At 30.8% G+C, this 19,870-nt stretch overlaps 1 protein-coding gene across 4 annotated transcripts; it reads left to right on the forward strand.

The window, feature by feature from the left end:
- The first annotated feature begins 639 nt into the window (after window positions 1-639).
- On the forward strand, window positions 640-18,198 carry LOC139491496 (serine protease inhibitor dipetalogastin-like). Of its 4 annotated transcripts, none has more exons than XM_071279225.1 (14): window positions 640-676; window positions 4,870-4,973; window positions 6,127-6,226; window positions 8,311-8,439; window positions 8,828-8,956; window positions 9,498-9,626; window positions 11,148-11,276; window positions 12,605-12,691; window positions 13,514-13,645; window positions 14,466-14,594; window positions 15,403-15,531; window positions 16,744-16,869; window positions 17,405-17,424; window positions 18,115-18,198. In XM_071279225.1, the coding sequence occupies exons 2-14, from the start codon at window positions 4,904-4,906 to the stop codon at window positions 18,147-18,149; spliced, it is 1,344 nt and encodes a 447-aa protein (XP_071135326.1). In that variant the 5' UTR covers window positions 640-676; window positions 4,870-4,903; the 3' UTR covers window positions 18,150-18,198. The 4 variants fall into 4 exon arrangements, with proteins under 4 accessions (XP_071135326.1, XP_071135325.1, XP_071135327.1 ...); XM_071279224.1 differs by lacking the exon at window positions 640-676 and adding an exon at window positions 3,696-3,803; XM_071279226.1 differs by lacking the exons at window positions 640-676; window positions 9,498-9,626 and adding an exon at window positions 3,696-3,803.
- The last annotated feature ends 1,672 nt before the right edge of the window (window positions 18,199-19,870 follow it).

Here is a 19,870-nt window from a genome sequence, read left to right on the forward strand (position 1 = left end):
ATATTCATCAGACGAACAATTGTAACATAAACAAATGAACAAAGCACAAACCAATTCTTAAATGATTTATGTTGATCGAGTTTTACCCTTTTCTACTTTCAAATATCGCTACCCTGTCCATAGATTTAGAATCAAATTAATCTTTTAAAACACACATCAAATTGGTACCAAAACACTAAAAATTATTATTATAAAAAATGAATAATTATATGCATGCAACTTATATTTTGATCTTGAAAATTGAAGAAAAAAATTGGTCATCTCAATATGATTGCATTGCTTGTTTTAAACTACATTCAAATAGAAAAAGCATAGAAAGACTATATAAGTATATTTAAGAAGTATATGTGTAGGTGTTAAATTTTATTGGTATGGAGAAGTACATGCATGAAGTATGTAAATGCATGTTGATAACTTATTCAAATAATGACAGCTGTATACAAATTAACAACTACATGCATTATTTGTACAATTAAAATTACATAAAATATGTTTTTCTACAAGTTAATAAAAACTCCTTAGACTAATTTCCATATGACGCAGACAGAAAGTCTGTGTGGGTACTGAGCTATAGTCTGGATAATAGACAGGTTAGAGTACATTCACTTCCTCATAGTTACTAAACATATCAAATATACTCTTACCATTCAAATTCCGACAAGTTGATCAATTACAGGTAACAACTTTTTTCAAACCTCATTGATCTGAAATAGGAAATATATTTAGCATTGTGAAAGTTCTTGCATTAGCGAAAGGCTACTTTGTAAGAATTAGATTCTTTAAGAATATGTTTGCACAGTGTAAGCCAAAATTAATGACAAACTAGATAAAAAAGAATTTGGAATTTCTGGAGAAGAAAAACCATGTAACATGCTGTAGAAAATCCAACTAAATGTGATTAAATGTGACTTGATATTTTTTTTGTACTTTCAAGATTTTGAAGACTTGTTGAATATCAGTTTTTTGTTCATATTCTGATTCCTGGTGATTTGATGAGGAACACAAATACGTTTGTCATTTCAAACGTTTAAAAATAACTGTCTGGAGATTAAGGTCACGTCGTGTTTTTTATTTTGAAATTGTTGTCGCATTTTATCAAAAACTTTTACATCGTCTTTCATAATGCTTTTGTCAAATTGTACGTCACAAGTTGTAATCAAGTTGTACTAATGGCGTATTTAGCTAAACATTTAGGTAAAACCGCCGTGGTGACTATACACAGTTTTACTACAAGTAATCTAAAAGTCTGTGAAGGCAAAGAAGATACAGTTTTTTTCCAAACGAATATAACCTGTATGATATGTATGAACCATTGCGTCATCCTCTTTTTTTATATTTTAGATCATTTATTCTATATTTTTATTGCTGTCATACATGTACTGAACAGTTGATTAGTAAAGCCAAGAGCGCTAGTGACATTTCGTATTCTCAATTAATAATTATAAAAAATATGGGTAAAATTAAGGGTAAAAAAGCTAGTTTTGTCTCAATGGTATAACTGAACAATTATATTATTGCATTGGTTCATAATCAGAAGCATATCGTAATCTTTCTTATGGGGCGTGGACTTTGCTTGTTGTTGAAGTTTGTACGGTGACCTATGGTTATCAATGTCTGTGTCATTTTGGTCTTTTGTGGATAGCTGTCTCATTGGCAAGCATACCACCTCTTCTTTTTTATAATAATATAGATATTATTAACATTATGATAAATCAAATGTTTAAACTCCAACCCTTGAAAATAATGCTTAAGATATAAAGAAACTTTGTTTTCACAGCCCTATACATATATTTAAAATCAATTTAAATCTTTAAAACACACCTCTCCTTTACAAGAAATCATTAAAATGATCAGTATGAAAAAACATAATTTTCTGCATCCACATAAAACTTTCATGTTTTAGAAATGGTCATGTCAATATAATTACATTTCATGTGTTCAGTGAAATGCAAGAGCATATGCAGATTGTATTATTTTAATGTCTGTTTGTATTGTTCGCACATCATTATCGATATAATGAAACAGTATACGAATGTCATACAAGTGAGAGGTTTATCTAGCTATAAAACCAAGTTTACTCCTCCATTTTATACCCACAAAAAATACCTGTACCAAGTCAGCAATATGAATATTTTTTCGATTCGTTTGATGTGTTTGAGATTTTGTTTTTGCCATTTGAGAAAGGACTTTCCTTTTTCCTCGGAGTTCAATATTTTTGTGAATTTTCTATTTAGTATTTTAGAAGAGCATATTTGAGTGTTGAAATATTTAATGGTTATGTATAGGGAAAATTTGGTATGGAGAAATACATGTAGTAAATATTTGAATACAAGCCAATCACTTATTTAAATAATAACAGCTGGATATTAATTTACATACAAATGCATTATTTGTTACATAAGTCCATCGAACATGTTCTTCTAAAAGTTAAAATAACGTGATAATTTAACATGTACTTTTCATATGACGCACTCAGCATTTTTGTGTGGTAACTGAGCTATAATTCGGATAATAAGAGTGCATTCACTTTCTGTCAGACACTGCACATATCAGACGTACTCTTGCCTGTTAATTTCCGATATACTTAATTAAGCGGAGGTAACCACGTTGATCAAACTTCATTGATCCGAAATATTAAATGAATTAAAAATGATTGTAAATGTTATAAAAGTAGCAAAACGGCTTTTCCGTAAAAACGCGAATTATAAGAAATCTTAATCTACATTTAAAAAAAATTCCAGTTCAAACTAGATAAGAACAGTATTATAAAAATTTTCCTTCTACATAACAATAAAAGATTTCGACACTCAAATATGCTCTTCCAACATATAAAAGTACGCTCCGAGGATAATTCAAAACGGAAAATCCCTAATCAAATGACAAAATCTAAAGCTCAAACACACCAAACGAATGGATAACATATTTCATATGCTTCAGGTGGTACATGCATGTTCTTATATAGAAAATGATTGATTAAACTTGGTTTTATAGCTAGATATACCTCTCACTTGTATGGCATTTGTATGCAATTCCATTATATTCTAAATGATGTGTGAACAAACAAAACAAACAGATATATTGTGATAGAAACACTTTTCCTATGCTCTAACCTTTCAAATGGCTCTGAACACAGAAAATGCAATAATGTGTAAGTAATTAGTTTCAAATTTGGTATGTACAACATTGGAAAGATGCATTTGAACTACCAGCATTCCTGTTGATGGCTAAGTGTAATCGATATACCCGTTTGTAATAGAACAATGTAAAATATGTAAAATGTAAAGATTTGGTTGATTTTTCGATTGAAAAAATAGACACATTCAAATATTCAGTTACGAATAATAGTGGAAAAATGTCAATGGTTATTTTTTCCAATAAATTGTATTATAGTTTGTCGAGACTTTCTTATTGTGTGTGCAGGTAAATGTCTTTTTTTTTTGTCTAATCAACATTGACCATACACCCCAATCATTGTTAATAATTTTACAGAGTAACATTCATGGTTAAGCAAAATTTCAATTGTCGTACATCTGTACATCTGTCATGTCTGTACAATTTATAAATTGCAAATTTCTTTTTTTATAACTTGTTATTACGTTAAATTACGTATATTTAGTACTTTTATTCTGCAGAAAGACATGTTTATAGATTTAATGTAATACATGATGCATTTACATATTCAAATTTTTATACAGCTGTCATAATTGGAATCGATTAGTTAATTAGCCTTCATATATACAATGCTTCCTATACCCTCACACTAATAGACTCCTTCCTTACATTTTGAGCGCCTCTGAAAACAGGTAATTCAAATATACAATTTTGACTATTATTTTGCACGATTCTAGAACAATGTAAAGTTTACAATATACGGCAAATATCATTCTTCTTGTATGTGTAAAAGTTGTTGGCGTTGTTCTTATTTTTTTTAAGTAATTGGTTCTTTATTTCTCTCACAAGAAAACGCATATTTAAATTTTTATTCACGAAAACATTTAATTAGTAACATTTTAGACAAATAGTTTGTTCAGGAATACTTCCCCCCCTACGTTTTCATCGTAAAATTAACCAATATTCCGAGTCTGTATTTACGTTTCGTAGCAATTGGTCGACTGTTCAATGTGACGTGTGTTTGAAAATGTAATACTTAATCAACGCAAGTAATAATCAACGAATAAGCTTACCTGTTGATTTTGAAAAGGTAGTTGATTCACTCAACTAAATATAATGTAAAGCAGGAGATGCTCACCCTCCGGAGGCAATGAGTTAATCCCCGGTTTCTGTTATGGTTTGAACTGCTAAATAAAACGTATTTCGTATAATGTGTTATCTTCTGATCGTTTCAGGCATGGCATTATCAGTTTTTATTTCGCTTTCGAATTATGAGATTGATTATCCCTGTTGTAGTTTTCGTCTCCTACATGCTTCTTATATCAACGATATTCGTTGATTCTTGTATAGGTTAGGTCAAAATTGGCAAAAAGAAACTATAGAATATTCCTTAGAGTTCGGTATTTCTGCTGTTTTACGTCTTCCTGCATTTCTTTTTTTTTCGTTTAACAATATCATTCAAAAATATCTAGTCAATGATAAATGGTTCTCAATCTTTCATTTTATGACAAAAGAGTACTTTAGTATTCCACATAGTTTTATTGTTACAATTTACAGAGTGACCATACTGTGTTTAATATGTACTACATTCTGATATTGTTTCTGTTCAGGGTTGAATGATGTACGGTCACTATTTTTGCTACCAATATGAGTGTATAAGTTTTAATTGATTTTCTATTCCACACATCAGACGCGGTTCTGTTATAGTTATACAGTAATACAAAGAATAATTTTCCAACTTTATATCTTCCTTTTCAGAACATTGAAGTTGAAAGGTGATCACAGCTGAGAAATGAAGAACTTCAGCATTACATGTTTACTCGTCCTTTTTAGTTTTATTGTGCTATCGTCTGCATTCAGCTGTACGTACTATTTTGATAATAAAGTAGTATTTTTGTACTGATTCTTGCTAACTGCAGCTTCTTTTCATCGCATTTGACGTCCTTACTAACGAAAAGATGCTTATATTTAGGAGATAACTGTATTGTATTTTAAGCTCCGACGGCATCAATTGGGGATTTGATGGTCGCAAATTAAGTTTACTGGCGACGCGTTAGCGGAGACAGTAAACGGGTATTTGCGACCATCAAATCCCAAATTGATGCCGTCGGAGCTTAAAATACAATATTGTTATCTCCATTCTAATGAAACTGACAGAAAACAACGTTAAAACATGTATTTAAAATCTGTCATATGCCGTCTGCGCTTGCGCGTACGTCCCATAGCATCAATTGTCAATTGATGCCATGTAAGAAAGTGAAGTTATCCAATCAAAATGAACGTTACAAACGTTGTTGCATTAGAATTTGTCTTTTTGTGTTTTTATTTTAATTACATTACATTAAAACCCACAGTTATTCTAATGAATTCAATTAAAGGAGCCACACCTGTTGTTATCAATTATGCCAAACTTTATCAAATATACAAGAATGTAAACTCACAGCACTTGATGACTTAACCTTATTCTCATCAAATTTTAAACTTGTGTACGCTAATTACGTGTTTCGTCTTGAAAATACTCATCAATGGCGCTCGAAATAAATAAAAAACAACATTAAAATGTAAAATAACGTAGGAATTTAAAAATAATATGGAACCCTGATCTCCAAATAGTATGCAAAATATAGCGGTAAATAGTTTATTACACGTATAAATGAAGAAGATACTCCCCAGTATTAAAAAAAAAATCTGGTTTTTGTTAATAGTTAATATTGATTTAATGATAATTCATGTCAACACATATGTACTGAGCTGTTCAAGGTTCCAGGGTTTTGCTGATAGTTATCCGTTTAATTCTGTAGTAGCCTATACAATACACTTTCTAATCGAGTCTATGTAGTTATTTTTAGATAGAAACAAATCTGTCGAGGTGGAAAAATCAAGATTCAAGATTTATCTTTCACGCAAAACAGCAGGATTAAAAAACAATAAGTAAACTTTCACTCGAACAAATATATGTATGCTGTGATTTAACATGTGTATAAGGTAAAGAAAAAGAAAAACAATCTTTTTCAGGGAGGCCAGACTCCAATTATAAGCCTTGTGACAGCAATTCTGGACCTGTTTGTGGAACAAATGGCAAGGACTATTTCAATGAATGTCACGCGTATTATTCGTAAGTACAGTTTATTCGGGTCTTGTTTAATTCTTTTTATCGAATCTTCCGCAAAATTATTTTTGCACTGAAAATGGCAGTAAACATTATTTTTCGAATTTGAATTAATATTTATTCTTTGTTATGCATATATCCTTCAATATTTTGTATCTGTAGACATTGTTTCATTTACGGGCTGTTCTGTTAACTAAAAATTGCGTCACGTTGTGATATCCCAAAGTTTAACAAAGCATACAGATCTAGATCGGAAAAAAACCTGTAATGCACTTTTTAGAGAATTGATTTACTAGCTGAAATTTATAAACGAAACGTCGTGTGTGCATTTAACATGTTTAATGATTTTATGAATTATTACTATTTAGATTTTGATGTAGAACAGATCTACACATCAAGTGCATTACATGTTGATTATTTTTCATTTAATCAGCATGCGATTTGTTTGATCTCTGTTCATTTGTTAAACGATATTTTTTCACTCTCAACAGTTTTCTTTCAAATATAAAAAAAAAAGAGTTCAGCGAGCCTCATGAGGCCTCATGGTATTTCAAATGTAATTATCTGTAAGTTGATAGGGCTCGTAATACAATCGATGCACTGGTAGAATCTGTGTATATGTATAGATATATATATATATTTGCACTATCAATTTTAATGACATTATGAACGTCAAGAGAACTTTCATTGATTTTTTCTATATTTTTTCTTATCCGAATAAGTACGAAGTGTAAAACATGGATGAAGAGGTGATACAACCTGTTAATATTATGTATGGGGGATAATTGCTTATTTTATATTGTTGTTTAGTTTTGTACTAGTTTTCAGCTGATCTTTTGTCTACATCTAAGTCAGGTTTGTGCCTCATGTCGAATTTATAAGACAACACGTTTTAAACTGATGTTTACATTATGTTCTTGTGTTGTACAACCTTGTCCTGTTAAAATATTTAAATCATGTGTCATTTTTATGAAAACCTTCACTACTAAAAATATATATAATTAGATATCAAATTAATGCAATGTATCATTTGGTAATATACATGATATTATTATATTTAAAAATATGCATCAGATTTTTTTGAGCGATGGTTATCTTGAAGCATTTTGTCCGTTAAACCTCAGTATTTATAGTAAATTCTAATATGACGTGCTTCTTAAGCTTCGGATACAAAGCCATGTTCTAATTCGAATAGAACATGGGCTGCACGTGATTGACGTCACAAGTGAAATGGCAACGTCAGATGAATTTTGAACAACGCCAGAGATCAAAATGGACATTTGTGTTGGTGTTGCTCGCTAGGAAATAAAATAAAAACATTCTAAAAGTCAGTTTAAATGTTTCTGTTCTTTTTTATTGATACATTCTATAGAGTTTTTGTTCATCAAATCAAAATGGTTACATTTCGAGCGTCTACTATAGGTCCGCTTCGAAGTACAAAAGTCAAAACGTTCCTATTAGAATCGAAATAATTCTATCATGCCATGCTCTATGCTCATTTTAATATGGGTAGGCATTATATTTGTAAACATTTAATACCTCGCTAACGCTCAGTATTAAGATATAAACAAATATAATGCCTACCCATGTTAAAATGAGCATAGAGCATGGCATGAAAGAATTATTTCTTAAACAATATATGAGGAAGACATAATCTGTCATTTTATTTAAGGTCTGAAGCTAACATATCAGTAACTGCTTGTTGTCCTTTGTTAATTTATGTATCATTTTCATTTTGCTTAGTTTCTTTTGTTACCTATTCTAACATCGCACTCGGACTTGTTTAAATTTAGTTTAACTGTGCGTATGTCTATGTGTTTCTCTACTCTTCATTGGTAAGAGGTTTAAGGGAGGGTTGAAATCTCACAAAACATTGTAACCCCGCTGCATTTTTGCGTCTGTCCCAAGCCAGGATCCTCTGGCCTTTGTCAGTGTTCTAAGTTCTTTAACTCAGTTCATCTATATGTTTTGGAGTTTATGTGAAATCCATTTTCACTGAACTAGTACACAATTTTATTAAGGGGCCAGCTGAAGACCACATTCATGACATATTCCCCATTTTTATTATCATTATCATTTTATTATTGCAGACAAGTCAAGGTAGGATGTAAAAACAAATGTCCGTGTGGTTGCGCAGAGAATTGTCCTGCAACATATTATCATCCAGTATGTGGGGTTGATGGCAAAGAATATAAATCAAAATGTCATGCGGATTGCAAGTAAGACAACTAACTCATTAATCTTAACATTTTTAAACGAATATTTACTTCTTTAAATCATAAATAATAGGCTTTCTTATACCATTATCAAAAAGGTTTAAAATATACTGATATTGGAATACAGCATATGTGAAATGTTAGGAATTGTTAAACACCGAGTAAAATGTAGTTTTTGCGCCTGTCCCAGGCCAAGAACCTCTGGCTTTTTTCAGTGTTCTATGTTCTTCAAATTAGTTCATCTATATGTTTTGGAATTTATGTGACATCCATTTTAACTGAACTCGTACACCATTTTATTTAGGGGCCAGCTGAAGACCACTTCCATGACATATTACCAATTTCCATTCTCAATTTTTTTTTTAAACTGATTCATATTTTATTATTGCAGAAATGTCAAGGTAGGATGTAATAAAAAATGTCCTTGTGATTGCGCAGATGATTGTCCTGCGACATATTATCATCCAGTATGTGGGGTTGATGGCAAAGAATATAAATCAAAATGTCATGCGAATTGCAAGTAAGACAAATAACTCATTAATCTTAACATTTTTAAACGAATATTTACTTCTTTAAATCATAAATAATAGATATAGGAAGATGTGGTGTGAGTGCCAATGAGACAACTCTCCATACAAATAACAATTTAAAAAGTAAACCATTATAGGTTAAAGTACGGCCTTAAACACGGAGCCTTGGCTCACACCGAACAACAAGCTATAAAGGGCCCCAAAATTACTAGGGTTTCTTATCCCATTAACAAAAAGGTTTAAAATATACTGATATTGGAATACAGCATATATGTGAAATGTTAGGAATTGTTATACACCGAGTAAAATGTAGTTTTTGCGCCTGTCCCAGGCCAAGAGCCTCTGGCCCTTTTCAGTGTTCTATGTTCTTCAACTTAGTTCATCTATATGTTTTGGAGTTTATGTGACATTCATTTTCACTGAACTCGTACAATTTTTATTTAGGGTCCAGCTGAAGACTACTTCCATGACATATTACCCATTTCCATTCTCAATTTGTTTTAAAAATTTATTCATATTTGATTATTGCAGAAATATCAAGGTAGGATGTAATAAAAAATGTCCTTGTGATTGCGCAGATGATTGTCCTGCAACATATTATCATCCAGTATGTGGGGTTGATGGCAAAGAATATAAATCAAAATGTCATGCGAATTGCAAGTAAGACAAATAACTCATTAATATTAACATTTTTAAACGAATATTTACTTCTTTAAATCATAAATAATAGGCTTTCTTATCCCATTATCAAAAAGGTTTAAAATATACTGATATTGGAATACAGCATATGTGAAATGTAAGGAATTGTTAAACACCAAGTCAAATGCATTTTATGTTAAATATAAGAGGATCTTGTTTGTGCTAGTAGTTTTTCAATTGAATTAATATCTTTTCTCTGTTATGCATGTACACTTCGATCTCTTATACTTATAGACATTACTTAACTTACTTGCTATTCTGTTAGCTAAACATTTTCGATACAATACGTTTGAAACTGGTGTTAACATTACGTTCTTGTGTTGTACAACCTTGTCGTATTAAAATATTGCTTTGCATTTTTATGTGACATTTTTATGAAAACCTTTACTACTGAAAATATACGTAATTAGATATCAAATTAATGTAATGTCTTATTTGGTGATATACACTGTTGAACAGATATATCATGTTAAGGAGGGGTATTTGCGAAAAATACCAGTCGAGAGAATGTTAAATTTCACGAGCCGTAAGGCGAGGGAAATTCATTCTCAAGACTGGTATTTTTCGCAAATACCCCTCAATAACATGATATATCTGTTTAATTACACCGAATGTTAATGTACTAAAACGCATTGATGATCGTGACGTTACAAGCGTCCAGTCGGATAGAGTATTTTTTGGCAAATACCACGGCAGAGAGGGTAAAAAAGGCATATCCTTTTAGCAAATACCCCGGCGGCGTTAAAAATGAACGATATTCATTTGATAACAGTGAATTGGTGAAAAATACACTGGCTATTAACCAATCAAAACCCCGGATTCTTACATAAGGTGTAATTAATCATTAAATTGAAGAAAAACAAATGCATGAGATTGTTTTTGAGCGATGGCTATCCTGAAACATTTTGTTCATGAAACCTAAGTATTTATAGTAAAAAATATATGATGAAGACATAATCTGTCAGTTTAGTTGAGGTATGAAGCTGGCATGTCAGTTACTGCTAGTAGTCCTTTGTTAATTTATGTATCATTGTCATTTTGCTTAATTTCTTTTGTTACCTAATCTGACATCGCACTCAGACTTTTAAATTGAGTTTTACTGCGCGAATTTCTGTGTTTCTTTATTCTGCATTGGCTAGAGGTTTAAGGGGAGGGCCGAGATTTCACAAAACATGTAACCACGCTCCATGTGTTCGTCTGTCCCAAGTTATGATCCTCTTGCCTTTGTCAGTGTTTTATGTTCTTTAACTTTTGTTAATCTATACGTTTTGAAGTTTATGCGACATCCATTTTTTACTAAACTTGTACACTAGTATATTTAGGGGTCAGCTGTGGAACACCTCCAAGTGCTGGACTTTTGAAGACCTATTGGTGATCTTCGGTTGTTGGCTGCTCTCTGGTTGGGTAATTGTCTCTTTGTCCTATTCCCCATTTCCATTCTCAATTTTATTTTTCTAATTTGTTCATATTCGAATATTGCAGGAATGTCAAGATAGGATGTAATAAACACTGTCCTTGTGATTGCACAGATGGTTGTCACGGATCATATTATCATCCAGTATGTGGGGTGGATGGCAAAACATATAAATCAAAATGTCATTTGGATTGCAAGTAAGACAAGTTCCTATTATTCTTAATCTTAACATTTTTAAACACATATTTTGTTCTTCAAATCATAAAAAATAGTCTTTCTTAGCCCATTATCAAATGGCTTTATAATACACTGATATTTAGGAGATAACTGTATTGTATTTTAAGCTCCGACGGCATCAATTGGGGATTTGATGGTCGCAAATTAAGTTTACTGGCGACGCGTTAGCGGAGACAGTAAACGGGTATTTGCGACCATCAAATCCCCAATTGATGCCGTCGGAGCTTAAAATACAATATTGGTATCTCCATTCTAATGAAACGGACAGAAAACAACGTTAAAACATGTATTTAAAATCTGTCATACGCCGCCTGCGCTTGCGCGTACGTCACATGGCATCAATTGTCAATCGATGCCATGTAAGAAAGTGACGTTATCCAATCAAAATGAACGTTACAAACGTTGTTGCATTAGAATGGAATACAGTATATGTGAAATGTTAGGAATCGTTAAATACCAAGTCAAATGTATTTTATGTTAAATATAAAAAGTCCTAGTTAATGATATAAGTTTGTCAATTTAAAGTAAATACGGGAGACTAGAATCTAAAACTTGATTCAACGCTTGAACCCATTTATTGTGTAATGGACAAATACAACTTTTAACTACATTTTGGAATAACGAATTGTTTTAAAAAAACTGTGCAGTAAATTTTGTGTGTAAATTTCTAATGATTTATTTCAATTTTTTATTTCTGATTCATGACTAAAAGGAAAACCAACAATTTTTACTGATTAAAAGTTTGCTATGGATTTAAGAACATGTTTAACGAAGAAACAAATCTAAAAAAACCAGATATGCGCTTTTAAGTTTGCCTCAAGAAACTCGTGCGACGTCAAGATGTTTGTTAGTCTGAGAACTCAAATCTTATTTTTTCTAATCAAACAGAAGTATAGGAATCATTATAGGAATTATAGGAAATGAAAGGAATATCAGACATGATTAAATAAAAAACATCAACAAGCTTTGTGTTACGTTTTTAAAGTCTGTCAATATATATCCATGGCCAGGAAGGGCCTTGAAAAATGATAGTTTTATTATACTCTTTACAAATTAAAAAGGTCCCGGTTAGTATAACCTTTTGACATTTAAACTGTTTTGTTCTTGATTGAAACATTTTTGGACTTGAAATATAGAAGCAATTATAAAGTACCGTTAATTATATTTATACAGATTAGTTAAATGGCTACAGAATATTTTTTTAAAATAGACACAGACATTAATGCCCTAGACGGTAGGAACTTAAATCAAAATTGGGAATAATGTAATAAATATTTTAACATTTCAGGAAAGTTTCTGAATGTCCAAAGATCAAACGTCCAGTTTGTGGTGTTGATAGAAAAACATATGATACCAAGTGCGATGCCAAGTGCGCGTAAGTTCATTATTTACAAGTAAATCTTTATTTATATACTTTAGATAAACATGTGATTGTAGCGAAGTTTGGAAACCAAGTGACATGCATGCTAGTCTTATTCTAAAAAAAAATAATTATGTTTTCCTCTCCGTCCGCAGAAAAATCTTAATCTTATAACTGGAGTAACGCTATTAAAAAAGATGATATATGAGATAATTTAAATGTATGTAAATTGGTTTTAATTTGATTATATATTGATATTTTTGATTAATATAAAGCTCAAATAATTGGCAAACAGAGAACTAAGTTTATGTAAAAAGCGATATTCAAGTAAAATAAAATTAATGTAAACTCATTTTTACCGATTTGTGCTCAGCATTCATCAGATGTAAGTTTCGTAATATAATAAGAAGTAACACTCAACTAGATATTTTAATTCTTTTATTGATCTCGACAGTTGATTGAAGGTCTCAAACAATGAAACAATAACTTCCATGTTTTAGCAAGATCAAGGCAGTCATGTTGTCCAAAGCACAACTTGATGACTTAAAATATAGCAGCAACAATCATTTGGTTTAAGAGTAAAGAAGGTTTGCTAAAACAAAAGCAAACATTAAAGCTTAAGACAGTACATGTAGGAATCGCATAAAAAATTGAGAATAATAAAAATAGTTACTTGTTAATTTTATTGTTTTCAAATTATACACACAGAAAATAGAAACACATTTAAAAAAATATGTTCGGTTTTCTAAATTTCCTTAATAAGTCGTTTTTAAGATTTGAAACATTGCTAAATCAGGATTTATATTAACCTCGCTTACTTATATTTTAACATTTTAGAAACGTTGACGTACATTGTAACGGGCACTGTCCTTGTGACTGTGTTAAAACTAATTGTCAAACAGTAGTTAAACATCCAGTTTGTGGAATTAATAACAGAACATACGACAGCAAGTGTCATGCCAACTGCGCGTAAGTTCATTATTTGAAATGTAAACCTTTATATATTTTTGAGATAAATATGTGGTTGATAGCAAAGATTTGCAAGGAGATAAAACGGATCAAACATTAAATATTGTTAATTAAAAACTGTATACATTTCTTCTACTTGATCCTCAAAAGAATATAATATAACTTGAGTTACACTTTGAACAATATCATCTATGAGATATATAAAAGTATCCAGATGATTAATTTTTGGTAATCTATTCGTTTTTTTCGAACATATTTTAAAAATATATAAAACTAGAATAATATGTAAATAAAACTGTATATCTAGTGTGTAAAGAATCAATATTTCAATAAAATACAACGGAGGTAAACTAATGTCCTTATATATGTGCTGGACATTCATTAAATTTCATGATGAACAGAGAAGTAACAATCGGCTGGATTCTTTAAATGATGTTATTCATCTCAACAGGTCATTGTCGATATGATGCTAACGTTTATAATTTAGCCGGATCAAGGAACTCAAAATGTCCAGAACACAATGTGAGGACTTCAATTGTAGCAGCAACATTTCAATAACAGAAATTACATTACCATTTTGTTTAACGAGTAGAAAAGATTTGTTCAAACAGAAACACATATTAACGAGCATGATAGTAGGAACATGGCTTATTTGTTTATGTTCAAATTATACACAAAGAAAATAATGTTTCATGTATAAAAAAGAAAATATGTGTTTTTAAATTTCAATTAAAAAAATACGTTAAAATTAATTTAGATTTTAAACTTTGGTAAAGCCATTTCTATATCAACATTGCTCACTAATATTAAATGATTTTAGCAAAGTTCCCATACAATGTTTAACAAATTGCCCTTGTTCCTGTGAAGCTGATTGCCTTGATAAGAAAGCAGGTTTAGTTTGTGGAGCTGATGGACACGTATACACAAGCGAGTGTTATGCCAAATGTTCGTAAGTTAATTATTTGAAAAGTTCCACTTTATATATTCTTGAGATAAACATGTAGCTGACTGCAAAACTGTACAAGTAATCAAATGAATACTTTTGAGTTTTACATGAACAACATATAATTAATTTGTACTCGATCTAGAGAAAACAATCTTAAAACAGGACTAACGCTATGAGAATTACTATATTCATGTATATATGCGATATATAGAAAGTATCCAGTTGATTGGTTTTGCAAATTTATTGATTTATATTGATGGCATTTTGGGCATTTATTAAGCTTGAGTAATATGTTATCATATAAAAAAAAACGTAATAAGTTACAGCTCAATAATCAAATATAATAAAACGAAAGTGAGTCTTAAATAAATAATTGTGCTAAACATTCATCAGATGTAAGATACATGGTACTGAAGTAGATACTTTAATTTATGCTATCGTTTTTAATATTTGACTCAAGCTACGTGACGTGGATGCCTAATGCTATATTTTAACAAGATCAAGTCAGTTAATTCATCCAGAACACAACCAAAAGAGTTGCAAAATAGCAACGATGATTAGATAACGGAAATTACATGATCAGTGTGGTTTTTTTTTGGTAGAGACGGTTTGTTAACGCAGAAACAGGTATTTACGTCAGGAAATGCAATCAAAAAAGAGAAAAATAAAATTAGTCACATGTTATGTTTTATTGAGGTCAAATTATATACAAAGAAAATAATATTTGGGGTATATCATAGAAAATAGAAAAAAAACCTTCTGTAAATCCAGATCTATCTTAGCTTGGCTCACTAATATTTAAACATTTTAGTAACAATGCCGTAGAATGTAAAGGAAACTGCCCTTGTTCTCCCTGTGACGAGAGATGCGTAAAGACCGGAATTAAAGTTTGTGGTGCTGATAAAAAGACACACGAATCAAAGTGTCATGCCGAGTGCAAGTAAGTAAAACTTCAATGCTCTTCAACGTCGTACTCTTTAAGGCCTTTTTAACTTTTTTGGATTCGAGCGTCACTGATTCGTCTTTTTTAGACAAAACGCACGTCTGGCGTAACAAAAAAAATAATGACGGTATCTGTGATAGGTTTATCTAGATATTATTCAACTATACATGTGGCTGATTGCAAAGTTTTGAACGCAAATGAAATGCATACATTTCTGATGATTTGGTGATAGCTGAGGTTCTTTAAGGATGTTCGCTTGTCATGTTTTAGGATTTCTGTCAGATTTTCGGAATCCTCTGGTTTTATCCATTGGAATGCCTTAAAATGTTTACTTATTTTTTTTTAAAATCTTTTACATGTATCATGATAAACCATATTTGAAAGTCTTATAATTTTTTTTAGTTTTTAATAGTTTTGAGAACTTACATTAACTTGTCAAGGATATAGCTATATAGTATCAAGAGAGAACATTTTCAATGTCTAATATCGCGAAACAAACATATTGACCTCCATATTTTTTTTGCTTTTTTGGTCCCTTTGTTAATCCCCTATCAACATATACTAGTGTTATGAAAAGCTTGTGATTTTGAAACTGAGTAGTGAACCTCCTTAACATTTGTCATCAAATTCGTGCTTTTTAATACGTTGTTGCCATGAGAATTATTATTACTTGGTTATCAAGATTACTGCTTCACAATTTATTAAGTACAGTATATATGCAACATGCAAAAATATGAACACCAAATACAAAGATATTTTCACATTTATACAATTATTACATGACTTAGATTTATTTGAGGCTAAAAATTAGAATTTAAGTTAAAAGTCGTGTACTTTTTTTTATAATTATTTTAATGAGAAAATGCGTATAACATGTGTTTATATCTTTCAGTCGTTATATGTAAATTATCAACAAATTATTCACAATAGGACAATTTGAACTTCATTTAGATCGATCAATGATGTGATATTTATTTTTTATTTAAGCAGTTATTAATTAAATATGGTTATTATATCATGATTACAACGAATTGACCTAAATCGAACGAGATAAGTTTAAAATTGGACATTTAATTTATTAAACGTATAATTCTATGGTAAAAGGCAGAATTTATTGGGAACATATTATATTCTTACCCTTAAAAATTCTGTGTTTTAACATATCATAGACCTATATGTATAGTGAATCAAATCAATTTTTCTTTATAGAGGAACTACAGTACAATGTGCTGGAGAATGTCCCTGTGATCCATGTTCACACTGCAAGGAAGGAGGTCCAAAAGTTTGTGGACCCTATGGCAAGACATACACTAATGAATGTTTTGCCAAATGCTCGTAAGTATATAATCTAAACTATATATACTATCCACAAAACACTGAGGGATAGAGGGATTATTAGTATTATCTTCGAACCGAGAGGTTCTTTATACGACACAATTGTCTTGTTCTACATTTAACCTTTCCCGTGCAAATTCAGTCTCGTCAAGAATGATAAAAAAGTAACTTTTACATAAATTTATCGATCAGGGTCTGACTAGATGTCTATAGGGGGACAGTTAAAGCTTGTCTTTCTGGGTTTAAGATACTGACACATCGTAAAAAAGATAATAAAACATACTTCTACTCAATTTGAGTCGTTCTTTTCAATACTACAAATTAACTCATTTTCGCACATACTTTATCTCGCATTTGGAGCATTTTATACAATTTCGCGGTGATTTAATACTGCCCCACTCGGTAAAAAATGTTCTGATTGAAAGCAGGATTCGCGGTATTGTTTTAGGAGGCTGGCAGCTATCTATGTAAAATTACAAAAGAGACATTTTCTAAATCAATATTATAACTCATATTTTATTTTTATCTTATTCAGTGGCAAGAGATATTTTCCATGTAAGTATTGTTTATTGATATATTTTAGACAACAAAAATATTGATACATTAATTTACACATGCCTTCAGAAAAGTAGGTAAAAGTCACACACAATCAAATTTACAGCAAAATTACTTGAGTGTGCAGAATAATGTAATATCTTTGAGTAGCTTTCTTGCTAGCTGAACCCTGAAGTCAATATTAAGTAAAGTATGCTACCCTTCTTAGAGAGTAAAATAGTATGACAGGAAACCTATCAGGAATACTTCGAAAGGAGTGTTGTATACCTTATTTTTAGTTCACAATATGCATTTAAAAATAATCATTTCAAAATTGCTGTAGTCATCAGACTAGCATACCCATAAACAAAATCAGTACAGTGATCGTTTCCGTTCCGGGACTATTTTCGTTTACTTATTTGCGAATCATAGCTTTGTCGTAAAACAAGCATCACTAGATTCTCAAATTCGAGAAGAAATAAAATATCGTAATAAATACGAACGCTAGTGAAAATATTTGAAAAAACACAAACATGTTGTATATCGGATGAGGTTATCACATATTTCCTTCAAATGTTCTTGCATGTTGCATATTTATGTCAAAGCGGAAATTTGGTGATGGAAGAAAATGAGAAATTATGTTTTCAAAATGTATTAAGATAATTGTCGGATAATATATATCTACATGTAAATTTTTTTTTTCTGTTATAGGTCCAAGTTATAATGGTGGTCATAAGCGTTATTAAGAGCCACAGAAGAAGGCCTTAGCATTTGTCAATAAATTTTGAATAACTATGTATTTATTTATTTATTTATTTATTTATTTATTTATTTTTTTATTTATTTATTTATTTATTTATTTATTTATTTATTTATTTATTTATTTATTTATTTATTTATTTATTTATTGTGTATTTGATTAAAGCATGTTGTGTTATGTTTGGTTGTCTTTTTACTGACTGGAAACAATTGCGATGAATAATATTAAAATTGTGGATCTGCATACGAGATATGGTACGATTCAAAATGAGACAATTTTCCATCAGAATTCATTAGCTTGTTATCCAGTTATTGTCATTTGTTGCTGTTATTTATCATTTTTGTTTACGTTTCTTGTTTTGTTGATATATCACTACGATCATTCTTTCGTTTGAGTTGTTTTATAAAAAAAAAAGAAGATGTGGTATGATTGCCAATGAGACAACTGTCAACAAGAGACCATTAATCATGATAATAGAATAAGTAGACAGCTCTCTCACAAGTAAAAAAAAACCTTACTGTAAAAATATAAGGGCATACACTACAGGCACGGAGACACATTCTACTGAATCCACACAGCACGAGTAACTGCATGTTTCGTATCAGGCTCCTTTTAAATCTTGTTATTTGGTATATTTGATCCTGAGTCGAGGGTTGTATTATATACAATTGTATCATGTAATCTTATTATTATTAAGTAGTATGGTATGCAGACAATACATTTAAAAGATTTAGGTATTATTCCTAATTCAGTTTGATAGTTTATTAAATTCTTAAATCTGAAACCACATTTCTGTAATATGTAAGACCTATACATGACCACTTTTTTTTTTTTTGCGATTGTATATTGGATTATTTTTTTAAAGATTGTTCAGTAGCTTATATTCTGGGAAAGAAAACTTGAACAACAGGATCTGCTTACCCTTCAGGAGCACCCAGTATGGTGGGGTTTATGTTGCTTAGTCTTAAGTTTTCTGTTTTATGTTCTGTGTACTATTGTTTGTCTGTCTATCTTTCTCTCTGTATTTTGGGGCTTTTTTAATTCATGACGTTGTCAGTTTATTGTCGATATATAAGTTTGAATTTCCCTCTGGTATCGTTCCCCCCCTCTTTTGAACTATGCATATATTAACGAGGCTAAGCATAATCGTCTGATGAAGGGCTATAGGGAACTTGCTACTGACAAAACGATTTTTACGAGAGGGGAACGTAAATGTTATTTTGCCTTTTGACGCCCCTTAAATAGTTACTTGCTTTTTCTTAAGTTTTGTTAGTAAAATTCACACTGAGGCTGTGCTGTTTGTATGTGATTCGTATAAATATGCACCGCTTCCTAAAACCGCCGCCTCGAATAGGAAATGCGCCAAAGTTCTTTCATATTACAGAAGCGTTAAACCAATTCGTATAACTGAAATTGATATTCAGATCTATGTAATATGTTTTTCATGTCTGGTTGCTGTGCCACTGTTGTATACATAAGATTTCATTCCATTCATTTTAAAAATCCCAAGATCTACATGTTGTATGATTGACCAGGAGACAAGTTGAAATCTCAATAAGAGACCAAATGACGTAAACGTTTACAATTAAAGATTACTGTACGACCTTCAACAAAGAACAAAATGTTTGGGTCGCCTTATAAATTGTTTTTACATTCAATGTGAATAAATACTAGTATCGAATTCGTTTAAACTTTCTGCATAATGTC

Source organism: Mytilus edulis, chromosome 10 (assembly GCF_963676685.1).
Source record: "Mytilus edulis chromosome 10, xbMytEdul2.2, whole genome shotgun sequence".
NCBI lineage: Eukaryota > Metazoa > Mollusca > Bivalvia > Mytilida > Mytilidae > Mytilus > Mytilus edulis.

Bases quoted from the DNA above. Each gene is read 5' to 3' on its own strand.
- LOC139491496 (XM_071279225.1), top strand. From the start codon at position 4,904: ATGAAGAACTTCAGCATTACATGTTTACTCGTCCTTTTTAGTTTTATT. The intron at 8,440-8,827 runs GTAAGACAACTA...TTATTATTGCAG, and splicing joins AAATGTCATGCGGATTGCAA to AAATGTCAAGGTAGGATGTA. The intron at 14,595-15,402 runs GTAAGTTAATTA...TAAACATTTTAG, and splicing joins GAGTGTTATGCCAAATGTTC to TAACAATGCCGTAGAATGTA.